This window comes from Astatotilapia calliptera, chromosome 6 (assembly GCF_900246225.1).
Source record: "Astatotilapia calliptera chromosome 6, fAstCal1.2, whole genome shotgun sequence".
NCBI classification, from domain to species: domain Eukaryota; kingdom Metazoa; phylum Chordata; class Actinopteri; order Cichliformes; family Cichlidae; genus Astatotilapia; species Astatotilapia calliptera.
Window position 1 is genome coordinate 8,425,385 of NC_039307.1, and position 19,782 is coordinate 8,445,166.

At 36.6% G+C, this 19,782-nt stretch overlaps 1 protein-coding gene across 1 annotated transcript; it reads left to right on the top strand.

The window, feature by feature from the left end:
- The first annotated feature begins 1,081 nt into the window (after nucleotides 1-1,081).
- Nucleotides 1,082-6,558, top strand: coq7 (coenzyme Q7 homolog, ubiquinone (yeast)). Its single transcript, XM_026170046.1, has 6 exons — nucleotides 1,082-1,330; nucleotides 1,674-1,855; nucleotides 3,754-3,868; nucleotides 4,045-4,184; nucleotides 5,697-5,765; nucleotides 6,170-6,558. Exons 1-6 carry the CDS (start codon nucleotides 1,246-1,248, stop codon nucleotides 6,245-6,247), a joined length of 669 nt encoding a protein of 222 aa, XP_026025831.1. The 5' UTR covers nucleotides 1,082-1,245; the 3' UTR covers nucleotides 6,248-6,558.
- The last annotated feature ends 13,224 nt before the right edge of the window (nucleotides 6,559-19,782 follow it).

Below are 19,782 nucleotides of genomic sequence, written 5' to 3' on the forward strand. Positions count from 1 at the left end.
CTTCCAGAGGTTTCTTCCTGTTACAAGGGAGTTTTTCCTTACCACCATTGCCAAGTGCTTGCTCATAGAGGGTCATCAGATTGTTGAGGTTTTCTCTGTACTATTGTAGGGTCTTTACCTTACAGTATAAACTGTCTTGAGGTGGCGATGCTACTGTGATTTGTCACTATATGAATTAAATTGAATTTAAATTAATTTTCCATGTTCTCCATGTGCCTGTGTAGGTTTCCATCGGGTACTCCAGTTTTCTCCAGCAGTTCAAAGATATGCTCATGTAGTAAGTGTTTTTCTGTCTCTATATATTTGCCCTGAGTAGGAGTGGTAATCAGTTGGGATAGGCTTAGATAGGCTGGGATTGTATTGTATTTTAACACTGTTGTATTGCTACTTTCACTTACTGCATATTAGTATTTCATACTCTTTTAGTATAACACGCACAGCAAAAACAGCCTGAAACAGCTAAGCTAGTTTCAATGCCATTTGGAAGAATTTTCTGAATTTTTATTTTTATTTTTTAACCACAGCAGTCCTGCTTAGAGAGTCATATGAAGGCTGAGGTGAAGGGACAACTCACAAGAATCACTATTCCTCAAAAATTATTGGACACATTGTAGTGAAGCAAGGTTATTTTGTCCTGAACGTGGCTGTTCAGAAACCTCTTTTACTTCTCAGTTTATTTTACTAATTAGTTTGTGCAACACGCCCAACCAATTATAGCAAAACCTATAAATTTCTTTCTGTGCTTCACACATTAGAATAACCAGCAACCAACTGTAATGGGTTAATGCCTCGTCCTGACTTTTAAATATAATAAAATGGCATGATCAATATTTGCGACCTTCAAAATAGGTATCATGATCAAAATATAACACTTTACTGTTTAGGCAGCTATCTTGTCAACAAGTCTGATCATCAGCCAGGCTGTGTTACAACAAAAAAAGCTGACTGGTTTTTATTTTCCTCAATTTAACTTATTATTCCAAAAACTTCAAAAACGTAGTTTTTAGTTTAATTTTAGTTCACCTAATTCAGAAACACGATGGTTGACAGAGAAAATATTCCTCCTGCCAGGGAGGGAAACTCGATAGGTGGTGGTAACACATCCTAAACGCTAGTTGGCGCCCGCAATTAAATAAACGAAGAAGAAGAGCAGACGTCCGTTACGTGCAGTTACTGGCGTTCAATGTCAGTTTGATGCATGTTTTTTTTTAATTACACAGCTAGTTAAACCATTACCGGACTATCATGCAGACAGCCGCACTTAGAGTTTTTTGCCACTGGCCACAGAGTAATAGCACAGCGATGATTCGTCAGTGTTTAAAATGCAGAGGTAAGCAGTGATACCTGGAAGCTACGGTGCTACATGCTAAAAACACTTATCTAACCCTCACAGTATGTAGCGTCTATCAGTGCACACAGTTTACGTTTATCTGTAGGTGTAAGACTAGACTGGGTCTACACTTGTAAACGTAATGTAGCCTAAATCAAATATTTGATAGATTACTCGTCATTGTCAGTTTTCTCAACTCAAACTCTTGACATTTACTTAGTTTGTAAACGAAGTAAATGCGTGACCTTCATAGTGGGCACTTAAGAGTCGTGTAATTATAAATGTTTCAGCTTCAAGGCGGTTGACTGAAGGAGCTTTACATACGTCTTTTACTTTGTTTTAGCACTAACTCTGCAGCAGAGCTCTCGCGCTTACGGAGTAATTCCGCCCCCGCGCGACAGTGAGGAGAAGGAGATGGTGCACCGGATGCTGCGCGTGGACCATGCTGGAGAATATGGAGCCAACCGCATCTACGCCGGCCAGATGGCAGTGTTGGGTCGATCGAAGACTGGGCCATTCATTCAGGTATTAACCGAATAAACTGATATAAACTGATCATTTCATTACTTCTGTGTCACACCAAGATTATAATTTATTTAAAAAAAACAAATAAATAACAGGGGGTTCAGCCCCCAGTTGTTGCTGTGGTTAAGTTTATTGAATTATTATATAAATTTAAACATAACAGCAGCTTTTACAAGAATACTCAAATTACCTTTAATTAAATGATTATGCATAGTACTCTTAGTGTCATGTTTGCCTCTTTGGACAAAGGCAATCCAGTCGAGCGTAACAATCCATTTAAATCTTCCTTCTTCTTCCTTCCTCTTAAATACAATATTTTAAATGAAATAAGCTGAATGATGCATCGAAAGATGCCCGTATTAGGGTTGATCTTTTTACATACGAGCATGTCTGTTCCTCTCCATCAGCCTGTCACAGCAGCTGCAGCACCATCACGTAAAGCCAGTAAACCGTGCACATGATTTCTGCAGGATCTTGCAGGCAGCTGATGAAATTCAATAAGATGAAAGAACAGGCTGCACATCTCACTGCTGTTTGATGTTAATTCTCAGGCATGTGGTTGATAAACAGTATTTCTAGGGGGTTTCTGAGTCTCCCAAAATTCTGAATCCAGTTCATTTCTCTCTCTCTTTTTTTTTTAAATTAAAAAAACTTTAGTAAAACTTACTTATAGGGACATATAGACTCCCCTGCAAATTACATCCTGGTTCTTCTACAACCTGAGAAGAATTGTCACATGATTACCAGTTAACCATATAAAAAGTCTAAATTCCCACTGACTGCCACAGATCTTTATCCTAACGAGGACATACACAAGATCTTTCCTTCAGTCAGTTCTCCAGACATGGCACATAGAACTAGGAATGGTTAGAAATAGAGGGTAAACTAACAGAGGCCTTATTGCTCATCACTGAAAGAGCTGATCTCATGTTAGCTGCTGCATTGGATAGTTGTTTCTGTGTGCAGTTTGCACTTTAGCCTCATGGTCCTGATTTTTTACTTTTTTTTTGTGCAATAAAAATGAAAGTGACAGCTGTACCCTTTTTTTTTTTTTTTTAATTTTCCCTTCCCTTTTTTTTTTTTTTTTTTAATTTATGTTAAAAGTGTCCGTATGTTTTCATATCGCACAGCCCCCACAGTATTAGGGCTGTGCGATATGACCAAAATCTCATATCCCGATATAAGAATTCTATCGTCCGATAACGATATAAATCACAAAAATGTAAAATTTTCTGTAAATTCTGTGAATCTCGGGCAGCTCGTCTTGGGGGAAGTGTTTCCAGCTGCGCGTCATGTAGCTGGAGTCCAGTGTTTTAACCGATGCATGAAACGATACATTTTTATACATAAGTTGTAACGGCCGCCGTTTTCTTTGTGAGTATTTATTACACGGCGTGCTGCGGGGAAAAGCCTGTTCTAACGTTTGAGTCTAAGGTTTATTTTTTAGCACCTGATGGCTCCTTTTTGCTTCTCATCCGTAAACAGTCTGCATACTCTTTCACGTGATTCAGTTTACTTTGAAAAGTCTCAACAGGATCTTGAGCTTTATTGTGAAAGGTTTATGTGGAAAATAAACAAGCGAACACGCGATGCTGTTACCGTTGTTGTTGCTAACGACAACGCATAAAAACAGGCGCTTGTCCGTCCGTAGTGTGATTATATTAAATATAAGAGAAGGAGAGAACTTTAAGAAATTAATATAGCCACTACAGTGACCATCAAAACGATGGAAAAATATTGCCATAAACAATTTATTTTGCAACACCAGGAATCAAACGATAGCGTAAAATGAAACGATAGACGTTTTTATATCGTCATCTGACATATATCGTTATATCGAACAGCCCTAATCAGTATATGTCCCTAAATTTTGACACTTTGCGCTTTTTTTCCTACAGGAAATGTGGGATCAAGAAAAGAAACACCTTGAGAAATTCAATGAAATTCTTGCTGAGAACAGAGTTCGCCCCACAGCACTGTTACCTTTCTGGAATATTGCTGGGTTTGTATTAGGTTGGTACAACACATAAAGACATAATTTTGCTGAGAAGATAAACAAATGCATCAAAGAGTAATGATTATTGAATTTCACAATGGCTCCCTGACGTGTCATTAACAAGTGTATAAACAGTAAGCAGTAGGAAATCTCTTCATTAAATGTTAACAGCATGTATCTCTCTCTTTTGAAGGGGCATCATCTGCATTACTGGGAAAAGAAGGGGCCATGGCCTGTACTGTGGCAGTGGAAGAGAGTATCACTGAACACTATAACAGCCAGATAAGAACTCTGATGGAGAAGGACCCAGAGAGATACACTGAACTCTTACAAGTGAGTCTCTTATCTCCGTAGCTCTGCTCTGTGGTTGCCCTTTACTGTGCATGAAATTCATATTGTTCATTATGAGATTGTGGCAACAGCTGAGTCTAAAGAGGAGCCGAAGGGTGATAATATTAGGCACCTGCCCCTCCAAAAAAAAGAGATTAGAGTCTAGCATACCAAAATGGAAATAATGTTGAATGTTTTTGATTATGGTGATTGTTACAAGCCACGCTAAATAATAATTAATCAATTAAACTCAGTTTCAAGCTAGTTAATACAGCTTTGTACCTAATCGCTAATCGCCTTTTACTAACATTACTACATTTAAGTAAGAGTTATCTAACCAGCAAATAAATAAAACCACCTTAAATTTTGTTTGAGGAAAATTTAATTCAATGATGTCTGTATCCCATTAATGCCAATATGAGTCTGAAATGGTCTCGGTCTTTCCCATATGGAAAAGATATATATAAATCTTATAAAGTTTTTATCTGTCTTGTATGAAACTTGTATGAAAAGCATACAAGAGTGAAAACACATATAAGATCCCTTGAAAAATTATATAATGAAACTTGTATGTTTTGTATACTTACTAAAAAAATATATGAAAGTAATGAGAAGGTGGCCACTTTCATGAGTAAATCATGCAAGCCTTATATGATTTATATATGATTTACTCATGAAAGTGGCCACTTTCATGAGTAAATCATATATGTTTTTACTATTTCTTTTCCATATGGGTTTATAGTTAGCTTGTGCATATTTCTAATTGCATTTATTAAAAAATTACAACTGTCTTTGTTGATTGTTTCACTCATTTATTGTTTAGTGCAATCCTAGCAGCTGGATCATTTTCTTTTTTTTTTCTTTTTTGCATGTAAGCCAACCACAGTCAAACCTCTGGCACAGCCTTGTTCTCTTCCTGGATCTCTGTTGACTTTCAGTGTTAAATCTATTCGTGGGTGGAATTTTTTCTGTTTATCTAAGCAGTTCAGTACAGTTCAGGTTTACTTGGAGAGTTTTACAGTTTTATAGGCAATTTCTCCAAGGTTATGCAGCATGATTTTTGACATTTTTGACTTCAGTGCTTTCGCCATTACACAATTACATCACTTAATGGCTACTGACATTTGTTACTGCGCACTGATGCAGGTTGAAGTTTATTTAACTTCTAATTTGGACAAGTTCCACACACCAACGCAGCTTCACAGATCATAGCACATGGAATAAAATTGGCATTTCACCAGTGGCTTTTTCATATATACTGTCAAGAGTGACTCTACCTCTCTGGATGTTTCCAGATGGGGACAAAGCACTTTTCAGCACAAAGCAGTTCTTATTAGATACACATTTTCTGACCACGGTGTATAAAATTTTTCATGACTCAGTTATTTGCAGTTATTTTGAAAAGAAAATGGGTTTAATGTAACCAACTCAAGGCCAAATAGCTTGAGAATTTTGTGCAGTGAAATGTAATTAATTAATTAAATTAATTTGTTTTATCATGAATATATTTAACAGGTGATAAAGGAATTTAGAGATGATGAGATGGAACATCATGATACAGGACTGGCGCACGATGCTGAAAATGTAAGTGTATTTTATGTCTTTAAATGTAATATATACACACTGCCAGTCAAAACTTTGGACACACCTTCTCATTCAATGTTTTTTTTTTTTCTTTATTTTTATTACTTTCTACATTATAGATATATGCTGAAGACAGCAAATATATGAAGCAAGATATATGGAATTATGTGTCAGAGAAAAAAATGATAAATAACTCTTATATGTCTTATTTTTTAGATTCCTTAAAATAGCCACCTTTGCTTTGTTGACAGCACCGAAAACTAATTTTATATCAATTAGAAAAATGACTCCACACAGAAATAAATAAATATTGCTTCATTAGAGTATTTAACTGTCTTTACAATTTTTAAGTTGTTGAAAGTACTGCTGCCTAAATGTGTGTTTTGTGTGTGTGTGTGTTTTAGGTACCTGGATACTGGCTATTAAAAAATGCAATACAGTTAGGCTGCAAAGCTGCAATATATGTTTCCCAACGTATCTAACACTGTTCTTAAAGCAGTTGAATTGTTTTGTTATTCTGACTCAAGTTTGTAAATGACTTAATTTGGACCTGTGTTCTCACTCTGCATCTTTGTAAATGTAAATGAAGCACAACGTACCTGTACCTGATCGTATCTGTTAAAATTTCTGTAATAAATGTCAGGCCTTGGTTCTGTTTTCTGAAGGCAAATTTTTACTTTTGTGTTGTGTTACTTTTGTGCTTGCTGCAGGAAGGTCAGTCTGCCTGTCTGAAAAGTGTCAGTGTTGATGAGAAAGTGAGAAACTGGTGAAATAAAGATACTCATGGACTTTAGATATTTCCATTTGTACATGTATCCAGTTACCCCCACATACATAACATATTTTTCATATAATTGTGCCTTAAGTTGCTTTAGTGTTTTTCTTATCGGCAAGAGCTGCAAAGACCAATATTTTAATAACTTTTAGCTGCCTTTGACCAAAAGCTTGACTCCCTAAACACGCATGATAAGAACATATTAATCCAAGTACAGACACACACACACACACACAACCACCACTACCACCACCATACCATTCTGTTTCACATGTAATAGTTCATATATCAAGCTGAGCAATGACTTGTCATCCAGGCCTAACTGCTAAGCAGCCTCACACAGCTGTTCTGGGTACATTAGGTCACTGAGCAAGAAGGCTTGTCCAGGGGCCCCTAATATTCATCAGGTTGTGTAGCTTGAGCCAAATGTTCATTCCCCCCCTGACTCAGTATCATTCTGTCCATATGTCCATTCAGTTGTGACCCAAACCTGATTTCTCCTAGTTTTAGCATTTTTTTGAGCATGAGCATATGATACATGCTGACTCATGGCCAGTAGTGGGGGGTATTAATCATCTTGTTGGTTGAGCAGATGATAATAATGTTATTAAAAAAACTGAAAATCTGATATTTATTCATTGTATGTGAATTGATAAATATAAAAAAAATAAAAACCACAGACAGAGTCATAGTAAAATGTTCAGTTTGATTGTGCCATCATAAGTGGTTCAGCCTGCACATGTTAGATGAGATATTGAAATATGCAGATTTCACTTTCAGCTGCTTATTAATGGCGGCTGCCTGACTGCAGGTCAATCTTTACATTTGCTTTATGCTATTGCAGCCCTGTGTGAAGATCCATTTACCTTAGCATAAGGTCAGGTCCTGACTTCAGGGGTTAATATGCAGTTTTATCCTTCATTCCTGAAAAATAGAATTGTTTAATGTCCATCAGTAAAAGATCAAGTTAAATAATTTGTAGTCTGCATTATCACTGTTAGATGTTTGTGACTCACTAAATAAGCCATACAGAAACTAAACCAGGGTGTATTCATGAATGCGCTACAGCAGTGTTTTTAATGGGGGGAGGGAAAAAAGTGTTTGTGTTATATTCCAGTGAAAACTGAAAGGCTAACTTGCTAGGGAGCAAACGAACGCCAGTTTTTCTGACTACTGCTACAGGAACGCTGTCAACTTGGGTATGACGTCATTTTCAGCTCCAACGTTCGAGGTAAAAGGAAAGCACCAGTATAACTTTGTGCCTTTTTCTTTGACTCTTGGTAGTCATTTTAGTTTGGTAATCTATGGGTAAGGATCATATTTTGAAACCAGCCTCAAGTGGCTGCTTGAGGAGTTTTCGAGACCTTTTGATGCTCACATTTGAGCCCTGGTTGCATGCGCTTCGTGAACCAAGCTAAGCACTTCATCCTCTCATACGAATACAGTTAAATCTGGCTTAATAAACAAAGAATCACCAAAAAAGCTAACTCGATGCTCCAGGAAAAGAAAGGAACTGGGTTACAGTGGATGAATGCTCGCTACAGCCACTTTATACATAGAGTTTATAATTGTGTGGATGCTTTAAGCATCCACACTATTGAGTTCCTGTTTCTCTTTATTCTTTATTCTACTTTATTATTCCAGTTGCTTCCGTACACTTTTTGGCACTTAACTACTTCCACAATTTTCAGCCGATTTTCACCGTTCAAATTTTAAACTATTCTGCTATTTCTGCTAATGATCGCTATGACTTTTGCTATTTTTTGCTATTATACTTTTTAAAATATTCCACTTTTTTCCTTTAATTTGTCCCATTGAAATGAATGGGAAACTTCCAAAATTCTGCTAAATTTTGCTTGTTTTTGAAACTTAACTACTTCCTCATACTTTCACCTAGAACAACCATTCAAACTTTAAAATGTTCACAAATTATTGGGCTATTCATGTATGATTCAGCTTTTTCAAATCTTTTACCATTTTACTTTTATGCCTCTTAAAGTTTTGAGTTGCACAATTGTGATTTTTCACAAAATACATGCGTTGTTATGGTTGCTATGCTCTTGGCTTCCAGTGTGTCACTGAAGGTTTTGCAATTTTCACTTCATGTCCGAACAACTTCTTGCTACTTGCTCAATTTTCACTCAACTTCCACAAATTATACATCAAAACGTAGGTATTTTTGCTGGCTTTCAGAAAATGTCACCATCATTGTTGTGGGATTTATAGAATTTTGGCAAATCTCCTCAGACTAACACAAGGTCAGAAAACTCTCCATATAAAGTCAATGGAGAGTTTGTTCAAAATCACCGCTGCATTTCTGTAATGAGAGGCATATTCGAATCGTCATATCTCCTTAACGAAGCAAAGTTAAGACATGAGGCTTGTCCCGGTATATCTTCAGACACTCGTGACGCTCACAATTCAAGAATTTCTTTCTCACCTATTACCGTTCTGAAATGAGTTGGACTTGTTTGAGGGTAGGAAATTTGTCCTTCGCTCAGATTTCTTCAGATTTCAAACTGTGGAAATGAACCACTTTTTTCTCTCGTCATAACTTTTTGTTGGATTTCCACAGAGACCTGAAAATTTCCATGATTGTTCACCAAAGCCTGCTGTCTCTTACGGTGAAAGAATGATATCGATACTCCAAATAGATTTAGAGTTAGAAAGCGTTGTTTGAGGGCAAGTCAAGGCAGTTTTTGCTTCGCTCTACTCAGTTATGGTGCATTACAAGTCAAATATCTTTAATAATTCATATTTTAATGATAAATTGTTAACACTGGAAGATTCCCCCATCTCTTCTGAACAAAACGGTGTAAGAATGACCACTCTAGCCCCTACGGTTAGGAAATTATGGTCATTTGTTTGAGGGGAGTCCTCACTATGAGAAATAGGCTGCAATAATCCTGTGCCTCTCTGTCCTGCGTGTGTAAAACGATGCACCTGTTTTGGCGGGAAAACGTAAACAGCCACTCTGATTGGTGGATTTAAATTCGGCCGCTCTCTCCCTCTGTGTCTGTGTGTGTGTGTGTGTGTGTGTGTGTGTGTGTTTAGTGGGAGAGAGAGAACCCTGCCCTTATTTGACAGCATGTCATTGTAGGATTTAAATTGAACATAGTTAGACTGGTTGACTGGATTAGAGCCTGTGTTTGTGTGTCCCTCTGTGCATTTGTGTTTCAATAAGTTATTACTATTCTGCTAAATCATAGTATTTCTGGTACTTTTCGGTACTTGTGCTAAATACAGTATTTCTGCTAAATCATACTATTTCTGCTTTTCATAGGATTTATGCCTAATATAGTATTTCTGCTAAATTATAGTATTTCTGCTATTTTATAGGATTTGTGCCTAACATAGTATTTCTGCTAAATTATAGTATTTCTGCTATTTTATAGGATTTGTGCCTAACATAGTATTTCTGCTAAATTATAGTATTTCTGCTTTTTATAGGATTTGTGCCTAACATAGTATTTCTGCTAAATTATAGTATTTCTGCTTTTTATACTATTTGTTCTAAATTATAGTATTTCTGCTTTTTATAGGATTTGTGCTAAAACATAGTATTTCTACTAAATGTAGTATTTATGCTTAATAATAGTATTTCTATATATTTCTGCCAGGTCCCCAGGCAGCCAATCCTCTGTGAGGACTGAGACATTCAAATTTTCAAATCAGGGCCTGCACAGTTTCCCAGCCAATCAAATAAGTGTCCTGAGGCATTCAAATTTGCATATTGGGTGTGTGTGTGTGTGACAGAGAGAGAGAGAGAGAGAGAGAGAGAGAAAGGCTTTTAATGGGATGATCCCATTCTAAGATTTAAATTCAATATATTTAGACTGGTTGACTGAATTGGATCTTGTGTGTGGGTCTCTCTGTGCATGTGTGTTTCCTCATGTGTACATATTTGTGATTGTGTGGCTGTAATAAATTTTTTTGCAGATTTTTGTCATTTAACAAGTATATTTGAGGGACCCTCAGCATGTTCAGCATTTTTTCAGCTGTCCATTTTGCTTTTCCAATTTTTCTGTTTAACTTATTACTATTGTGCTAAATCATACTGTTTCTGCTATTTTATAAGATTTGTGCTTAATATACTATTTCTGCTTTTATAGGATTTGTGCTTAATATAGTATTTCTGCTAAATGTAGTATTTATGCTTAATCATACTATTTCTGCTTTTCATAGTATTTGTGCTTAATATAGTATTTCTGCTAAATTTAGTATTTCTGATTAATTATAGTTTTTCTACTAAATCATAGTACAGTATTTCTGCTTTTTATTGGATTTGTGCTTAATATAGTATTTCTGCTTTTTATAGAATTTGTGCTTAATATAGTATTTCTGCTTTTTATATGATTTGTGCTTAATATGGTATTTCTGCTAAATTATAGTATTTCTGCTTTTTATAGGATTTGTGCTAAAACATAGTATTTCTACTAAATGTAGTATTTATGCTTAATCATACTATTTCTGCTTTTTATAGGATTTGTGTTTAATATAGTATTTCTGCTAAATTATAGTATTTCTGCTTTTTATAGGATTTGTGCTAAAACATAGTATTTCTACTAAATGTAGTATTTATGCTTAATCATAGTATTTCTATATATTTCTGCCAGGTCCCCAGGCAGCCAATCCTCTGTGAGGACTTAGACATTCAAATTTTCAAATCAGGTCCTGCACGGTTTCCCAGCCAATCATATATGTGTCCTGAGGCATTCAAATTTGCATATTGGGGACTTCATGGCTTCTAAGCCAGCCAATCATATCTGAGGGCTGAGGAATTCAAATCCACAAATCAGGGCCTGCACAGCTTCCCAGCCAGCCAATCATGTATGTGGGCTCCAGGTATTCAAATTTGCATATTGGGGAATTCGTGGCTTCTAAGTCAACAAGTCATCCGTGTCATATATCTCTAAAAATTCATATTTTAATATTAAATTGTCAACACTTGAAGATTCCCCCATCTCTTCTGAACAAAACGGTGTAAGAATGACCGTTCTAGCTCCTACGGTTAGGAAATTATGGTCATTTGTTTGAGGGGAGTCGTTATTATGAGAAATAGACTGCAATGATCCTTTGTCTCTCTGTGCTGCGTGTGTAAAAAGGATGCACCTGTTTTGGAGGGAAAGAGTGCACAGGCTCTCTGATTGGTGGATTCAAATTCAGCAGCTCCCAGGCTGACCTAGAAACTCACTTTTCTCTCCCTGTGTGTGTGTGTGTGTGTGTGTGTGTGTGTGTGTGTGTGTGTGTGTGTGTGTGTGTGTGTGTGTGTGTGTGTGTGACAGAGAGAGAGAGAGAGAGAGAAAGCCTTTTAATGGGATGATCCCATTGTAAGATTCAAATTCAATATATTTAGACTGGTTGACTGAATTGGATCTTGTGTGTGGGTCTCTCTGTGCATGTGTGTTTCCTCATGTGTACATATTTGTAATTGTGTGGCAGTCATAAATTTTTTTGCTGATTTTTGTCATTTAACAAGTATATTTGAGGGAACCTCAGCATGTTCAGCATTTTTTCAGCTGTCCATTTTGCTTTTCCAATTTTTCTGTTTAACTTATTACTATTGTGCTAAATCACACTATTTCTGCTATTTTATAAGATTTGTGCTTAATATACTATTTCTGCTTTTATAGGATTTGTGCTTAATATAGTATTTCTGCTTTTTATAAGATTTGTGCTTAATATAGTATTTCTGCTAAATGTAATATTTATGCTTAATCATACTATTTCTGCTTTTCATAGGATTTGTGCTTAATATAGTATTTCTGCTAAATTTAGTATTTCTGATTAATTATAGTCTTTCTACTAAATCATAGTACAGTATTTCTGCTTTTTATGGGATTTGTGCTAAAACAAAGTATTTCTACTAAATGTAGTATTTATGCTTAATCATACCATTTCTGCTTTTTATAGGATTTGTGCTTAATATAGTATTTCTGCTAAATTATAGTATTTCTGCCAAATTATAATATTTGTGCTAAAACATAGTCTTAATTTAAAATTACAATATTCATAGTTCATCACAGTGTCTCTGGTAAATCACAATATTTCTGCTCTGTTGTACTATTTTTCTAAATCATAGTGTTTCTGTAATGTTTAAGTATTTTTGGCTAAATATATTCTTTCTGTTATCTTATACTATTTCTCCTAAATTCTTGTATTTTTGAGAAGTTATCATGTTTCTGGTAAGTTACAATATTTCTGCTAAATTCTGCTATGCTATTGTATTTCTGCCAAGTATTATGTTTCTTCTAAGATACTGCAGTTCTGCTAAGTTATTCCATTTTAGCAAACTTCTTTTGCTTCTGCAAAGTTTTTACAATTTCTGCAACTTTTCAGCTTTTTCAGCTACTTTTTGCATACAGCTTCAGCTTTAAGCATCCACACTGCATTTTCGCAGGAAATGCAAATTTTTCTAGTTACAGTTGGTAGTTCAACTGACCCATGAGTGTGGCTGCCATAATCCCCATCTCCCCATTATTTTTCCATTTTATTTGTACCTGCTTGCCTTTATTGACTGCATGTTATTTGATTTTCGTGACCAAGTACTAATTACTGTGAGCAAAGCCTGGAGTATTCTCACGATCTCAGGATAGGATGGAAACGCATGACATTCACTTTTGTAATCACAGGAGGTCACCCACTATAGATCAGAAACATGAGACAATAGGCAGCTTTGCAAATCAAAGGTAGATCATCATACATTATCTTTGAGCCCGATTAATAGTGCTGACAATTTTATAGCAAGGTGTAACTGTTTAAATAAAGCAACATATGTAAAGCTCCTTTTGTAGTGTAGACTACATCTAAATTATCCACCGTATGTAAACACAAATGGTGTGCTCGATATATCTTATATCGTGCTCGATATATATATATATATATATATATATATATATATATATATATATATATATATATATATTAAAATAATGTCTGCACATTCTGGTCAATTCTTCAATCATTTAAAACCATCAGGAGATCATGTGCATTGTTTAGGTTCTTTTCTCAGTATCAAAAGGAATTTGCTGAAACACAGACTCAGAGATTGGCAACAAGAATTTGAAGAGAGCAATAAAACTTTACTAAACTGGGACTGTCTTGCTACCCATGAATAATTGCAGTTGTAAATCTTCAGCAGCACGAAAAATACAAATCCCTATAAGTCATAAGATCTTTCGGATACAGATTTTATTACTTCTTGGCTTTAATAGTTGGTGTTTGCCAGTAATAAGGCCTTTCTGGGGTTTATGGTAACTAATAGCAAAAAAGTACTTCTCTAGAACTGAGAGCACAAGGAATTAAGTAGATAGAATTTTGCTAGTAGTTTGATATGATTTAATGAATGTCTGGCAGCTTTCAACATGTGTTCTTTCTTTTTAATTCAAATACAATCACTTTTTTTTTCAAGAGGTGGTATATATATATATATATATATATATATATATATATATATATGAAAGACTCTGAAAACTCTGAAGTTGCAGGTTAGTGAGGTTACTATCCTGTTACTAGTTAAATGTGAGATGTTTCACCGTGTTTCATGTGTTTTTTGTTGCCTATAACTTTTTATTTAAATGTGTTGCTACATCAAATTCAAAATGCTGCATTAATATCTAAAAATAAAATCAAATTTTTTAGCATTTAATGTCGTGCCTTTGTACTATTTTTACAGAAATATAGGATTTAAATAATTTGCAAGTCATTGCATTCTGTTTATATATTTTAAATTTACATCCATCTGAAGTTTTGGGGGGTTTTATAAATCAAGAGGAGTCAGTGGAGCTTTTCATCTACATCTGGTTTTCCAGGTCAACGGCCATGCTCTATAAATAGCAAACAGTAAACATTTTACTGTTCTGGGGTATGTCTGCACATACAGTAAATACCTGTGGTGTGATGTTACTATATGCTTTAGATCTCTGTTCTGCATTGAGGGACTAACTTATGTAAATTTTAGTTTGATCTGTAACACATTCATTTTCCCCCACCCTTTTATTGACATGTAAATGAGTGTAGTGTGCTCTGTGCATATGTGTATGTACAAATGCATCGAAATGCCTAAACATATTGGAAATCTTTTGGGTTACTGAGGGGTGTGTGGCGTGAAAGAGTGACCACGTGTTCACATCTTCACACTGTGAAGTGACAACACAAGATGCAAAGGACTGACATCACTGGAAGCTGGAATTTGTGATTTATGGCCTGCCGTGCAGTGCCAACCACCAACGGCTTTGGTGAGAGAAAAACACATCAAGGTCAGTCTTCTAGGAAGGTTAAACTGAGCAAAACCTAAAATTCTTTAATTCATATCGAAAAACTGTTATCCATATTCAACCACATACATTTCAGAATGATTTTCAGTATATAGAACTGCAACATCAAAGAACTTTTAGGTGAAGTTAAGTCTGGAGTATAGATCTATTTGTGTCTGTGAGTGCAACAAATCTTTCGTTCTGTCAAATCCACCGAATCAGACAGTAAGTATGAAAACTGGCTATCAAGCAACGTTTCATGTAAAATGTAAGTTCAGCAGAGACCCTTCAACAAAAATGAAATGGATTGTTTTGACATCCCTATAGCATTTCCAGTAATATTGCTAAGTGCATATGATTCATGAATTGGCAGAATATTTTGTGCATATATGCATGACTGTAGAATCAGTATGAACATAATACTATGCTGTTTTTGTGATTTAACTGCTTCATCATGATCTTTGCAAATAAAACCAAAATCCTCAGCTGGAAAACTGATTTCTGGGGCACATACCTTTAAACCCTTTTTACATGTCTCCCTTTCTCTTTAGCATCCACAGAGAATCCTAAACTATAGTAGATGAATTCTTTTGGAATTTTAATTAGGGATGCACCGAATGATCCCTTTTCATTGTGGTATAAAATATATGATTTCTTTAATAAGAAATATATGATTTCTTTAATAAGAACTATTTTATTTAACTGAAATGTATTTGAATCAATGGAAAATGGACATCAAAATGGACATCTAGGTCCCATCTTCTTTTCAGATGGGACCTACACGTGGGGTAGTGTGATAGTTTGTTGATGAAGTTGTAGGACTTGTGTGAAGGACTTATTGTTGAGTGCGGAGTTGAGCATGGCGTGACCCCTCCACTGGTATCAATCAATATACTGACAGGCATGGTGGCTCATCCAGCATGACTCCAAGGCCACGCTGCTGCTCCACTATGTCATGAGCTCCAAAGATGCTTAAAGCTATTGACTCTAGCGCAGCTTGACACCCTCCCTGTCCCGCACCAACACAACCATCCTTCTATCAGAACCAGTGCCCCACTTAGGTAAGACACGAGCAAAGCCATTGAACTGCATAGTGTAAAGTCAGTAATTAAAGCTATAAATAATTGTATATAAATGTAAATGGGCGTAGCCACTGTGACTTCAGCCACTTATTTGTGAATGTCCATTTTCAATAATTGAAATTTGCATTAGGGCTTTTTCATCATGTCTTCCTTGTCACCAGAGGTGACCATATTTGGATGAGAGAGCAGTGCTAAGTGAACAGCTAATGCTAGCTATCTTATTTAGATAGGTGCATTCACAGCTGCTAATTAGTGCTAAAACCAAAGTATTTGCATTAAAAATCTGCCAAAAGTCACCAAACCAAACCTGTTTCAAATCAGCTGCGGTGGTAACAGACAACCAGGCTAATCAGATTTAACCTGCAAACACCTGTCACTCAGAGAGGCTACAACCCTGATAATGCACAATTTTAGCCTTTATAGTTTTCAAGTCCAGGAGTTATAAAACCTGCTTTTATAAAAGGAGAACATGGCTTAAAAAGTCTGTAAATATGTCTATGTAACTATAGACTGTAGCTATATGTCATGGATACTCACATTTCTATGATGCTTTATCAGCCTTACTGACCATTCAAAGGGCTGTAGATTACAAGTTATATATAAAGTGTACATTCATACAGCAATTTTGCAATCTATTGCCAAGAACAGACAATCACCAATTAACATGCATACATATATTTGCACTGAAAGGCTTAAAGAAAGGTCGAGGTAAGAGTTCAAACCCAGAACCTTCTTTCTGTCAGTCAACGTGCTAATCACTCCACCACCGGTAGATCCACTTTTGGCTCTCGCCGTCTTGGTATTAGTGAAGCTGAATGTGTTGAACAAAAGTGTGAATGCATAAGGTCTGGTTAATCGCTACCTTACAAAAGACACACCATAAAGCATGACCTTCTTTATTGCCCTTTCTGACTAACATCAGAAATCATAATTACAAAATGATCATTTTCTCACAGCCACAGTCTGAATTGAACCAGAAGGGTCTGCTTTTGCCGGCTATTAGAAAGAACAGGTTAAACTTTTGGGTTCACCTTTTAGATGTAGAGTCTACATTGGACTTTCCTATACAGTTTTTGAATTTTACGTGGGGGTGGTGGGGACGGGTTGCTCTTGCAGCTAACTTTAAGTGGTCATTCTAGGAACTGTTAACTGTATTCTTTTTGTAATGTCTATATTGACTTCATTTTTCAGCCCTGGAACTGCTGCTTGAGTATGAACTTACCAGCACGTCGCTTTATTTTAGTATTTACTTTGTATATGATATTTAAAACATCTTCAGCAATTAATGCAAATCTAAAAGAATATTTAGAAAGTGTAAAAGTCCATAAAAATAATAATTGTACCTCCACTGATTTAAATTGTTCAGGGAAAAACAGAACGTGTGCAAGCTGTGCAACATCAGTATGAACTTCAGTAATACAAATCTGCAATATGCTTTCATGATGTGAAGCTTTTAGTGTTCTGATCTCCGTTTGCCCTTTGTACATCAAAATTTTCCTTGTGGAATTCAAGGAACTTACTTGGATGAAGTTGTGTCTGAAATCGGAATAAAGTGCACACAGAACATAGTTGGCTGTGAAGGGATCAGCAGAATGAGCTGCAGTGTGTCAAAGCAAACAAGACTTATTCATTAGTCATCTATCCTTTTCTGTATGTTACATTACACCCCCATCCCCCAGAATTCAACAACTTGTATTGCTGCTGCTTACCCTCCTCAATTTACTGTGATGCATAAGCAGCTTGCAGAAGGTTACCGTGCAAGGCCTCTTAACACCTGGTTTAAGGAATAGTTTTTCCCACCCCACCTGCTAGCCTCCTGCAGTGGCTCAGCGCTTTACACCGATCCCGCTAAGGCTCTTTCTGTCATCCTCACTGATTGAATGGAGAGCTCTGGCAGTAGTGCTCTGGCCAAGTCTCATATCTCTTGCCTGAGGCTCGTTTTCGTGTCGCTTGTAAAGATGCCACTCTTATCACCTATTAATCATGGCCCTCGATGTCCAGCTATGCCCTCCACTGCTGGTGACAACAAGTGATGCTCTTGCAGATTTTCAGATTACATGCAACGTGAAAAGGAGGCTTCAAGCTACGATTAGGTTTGGATCATAAACTTATTTAAAGTTTTGCTGGTGTATTGATGCAGCCCATGAGAGTTTTAATTATTCTAAAGAAAAAGGTTTACTGTAAAAGTTGGAGGGCTGGATTTTATACTTGTTACGCGTGGGTCGCAACCTTTCTGTGCTTTAGTGTAAGCAATGGAATTTAGATCACGACAGCCGTCCCTGGATCGTTGTTCTTTGAAGTTATCAGCCGTCAAATATTCTCGCTCATGGCTGAGCCCTCAGCTCTTGTGGTTGGTGATGACACACATGCACAGCAGACAAAGTGCCCGGACCACCCGAAGCCTGAGGTATCCTGACCTTGGAGGCTCGCTGTGAAACATAACAACACAAGGGGAAAAAGAATGCCTTCTATGCTGCACAAGGGGTCAAGTTGTTGTCCCGGTCAGGGTGAAGTTCAACATGTCACACAAGCCCCTTATGTGTTATCTACAATGTTTGTCTATCAAAGGAAAAATACACATATGATAGGCTCCAGAAGCATGTCTGGTCTCACTCATAGTGTGTGATTGTGGTGGTCTGGTAGTGTCTGCTGCAGAAGCTACAAAGGGACAAGACTGAAATGCTCTGGGAGTTGAATCAGTCAAGATCTAGAGCACAAATTCATTTTGATCCGCTGATCTGAGGCCTGTACTAAAAAACGTATCACTCTGTCCAATCCCATATGAAAGAATAACAAAATAGCAGCAATGCCATCTCTCTGTTCGTGACATTCTCGCGAAATGGTGATAGATTTACAGCAACTTCTTTCGTTTTTTAGCTATTTGAGGTATCTGTTAAACAGATTGTTGCATTGATTTCTGGGAAGACAGATGGTGGTGTGCATGCTTCAAGACAACTGAAGGAATGAAGAATTGTTCAGCTCGGTAGATCAAATTCGGTATAGGCCTTAGGCTACATTTTTATTGCGTGTAGGCACATACGATCTCAGACATATTTTTGAGTAGCTTTGTTTTGTTTCTGGCCATAGTTGAAAGTAGATAAAATAGAACGAGGTGCTTGAAAATGAGACAAAATACCATTTTTCATGCCAAAGCAATAAGACAAACCCAAGGAAAACTGTCTGCTTTGTTTGTAAGTCTTTAAATGGTTGGGTGATTATTGCAGACAACATATTATATCATTGTATCATATGTACATCCAGAATGCATTCAGACATGTGGCTGTATCCTGATAGAAATGTTTATATACAGGATGAACCTTTAAGATTTAAATCATTCCAAAAGCATCTAGTTGCTATTTTACATTGATTTTAAGTGTGCTGTTTTCTGTTTGTACAGTTTTCCAATAGAGATGTCAATTTGCCTTTGGCATAATGTATTTATTTTTCTCTTCTTTGCTTTATCATTCTGAAATGTGCACCCTGCAGTCTTTTCAGCCCAGACTACCCTATACAGCCCTGTGCTGCCTTGTGTAGCCACTGGCCTTCCAAGCGATCATTATTTGCTTTGATTGACACTCTGGGATGGTGTGCATTTCATTGATGAGAATTTTAGAGCTCTGGGGCTCGTGATCCTTAGTGATCGGTGGTACGTCACCCTGCAGCCATCCCAGGGGCGACAGCTACAGATCAGTTTCAAATACTCTGTCGCTTTCATCACCAAAGGCAAACTAACTTAACCTGACAAACAGAAGTCTGCAAAGCTGTGGGTAAAGTTACCATCAGTGCACAAAACCTTTAATTCTGCAGGATAGAAATCGCTGAACTTTTTTAGCTTGAGTGATTAGCCCAAGACAAGAACCAAAAGGAGGTTAGAGTATATAAAACTGCTTCAGCAGTCCTCCTTT

What these genes read in the sequence shown, in the direction of transcription:
- coq7 (XM_026170046.1), top strand. Translation starts at nt 1,246, where the DNA reads ATGCAGACAGCCGCACTTAGAGTTTTTTGCCACTGGCCACAGAGTAAT. An exon ending in TCAGTGTTTAAAATGCAGAG is followed by an intron (nt 1,331 to 1,673) that starts GTAAGCAGTGAT and finishes ACTTTGTTTTAG; the next exon opens with CACTAACTCTGCAGCAGAGC. An exon ending in GATACACTGAACTCTTACAA is followed by an intron (nt 4,185 to 5,696) that starts GTGAGTCTCTTA and finishes TATATTTAACAG; the next exon opens with GTGATAAAGGAATTTAGAGA.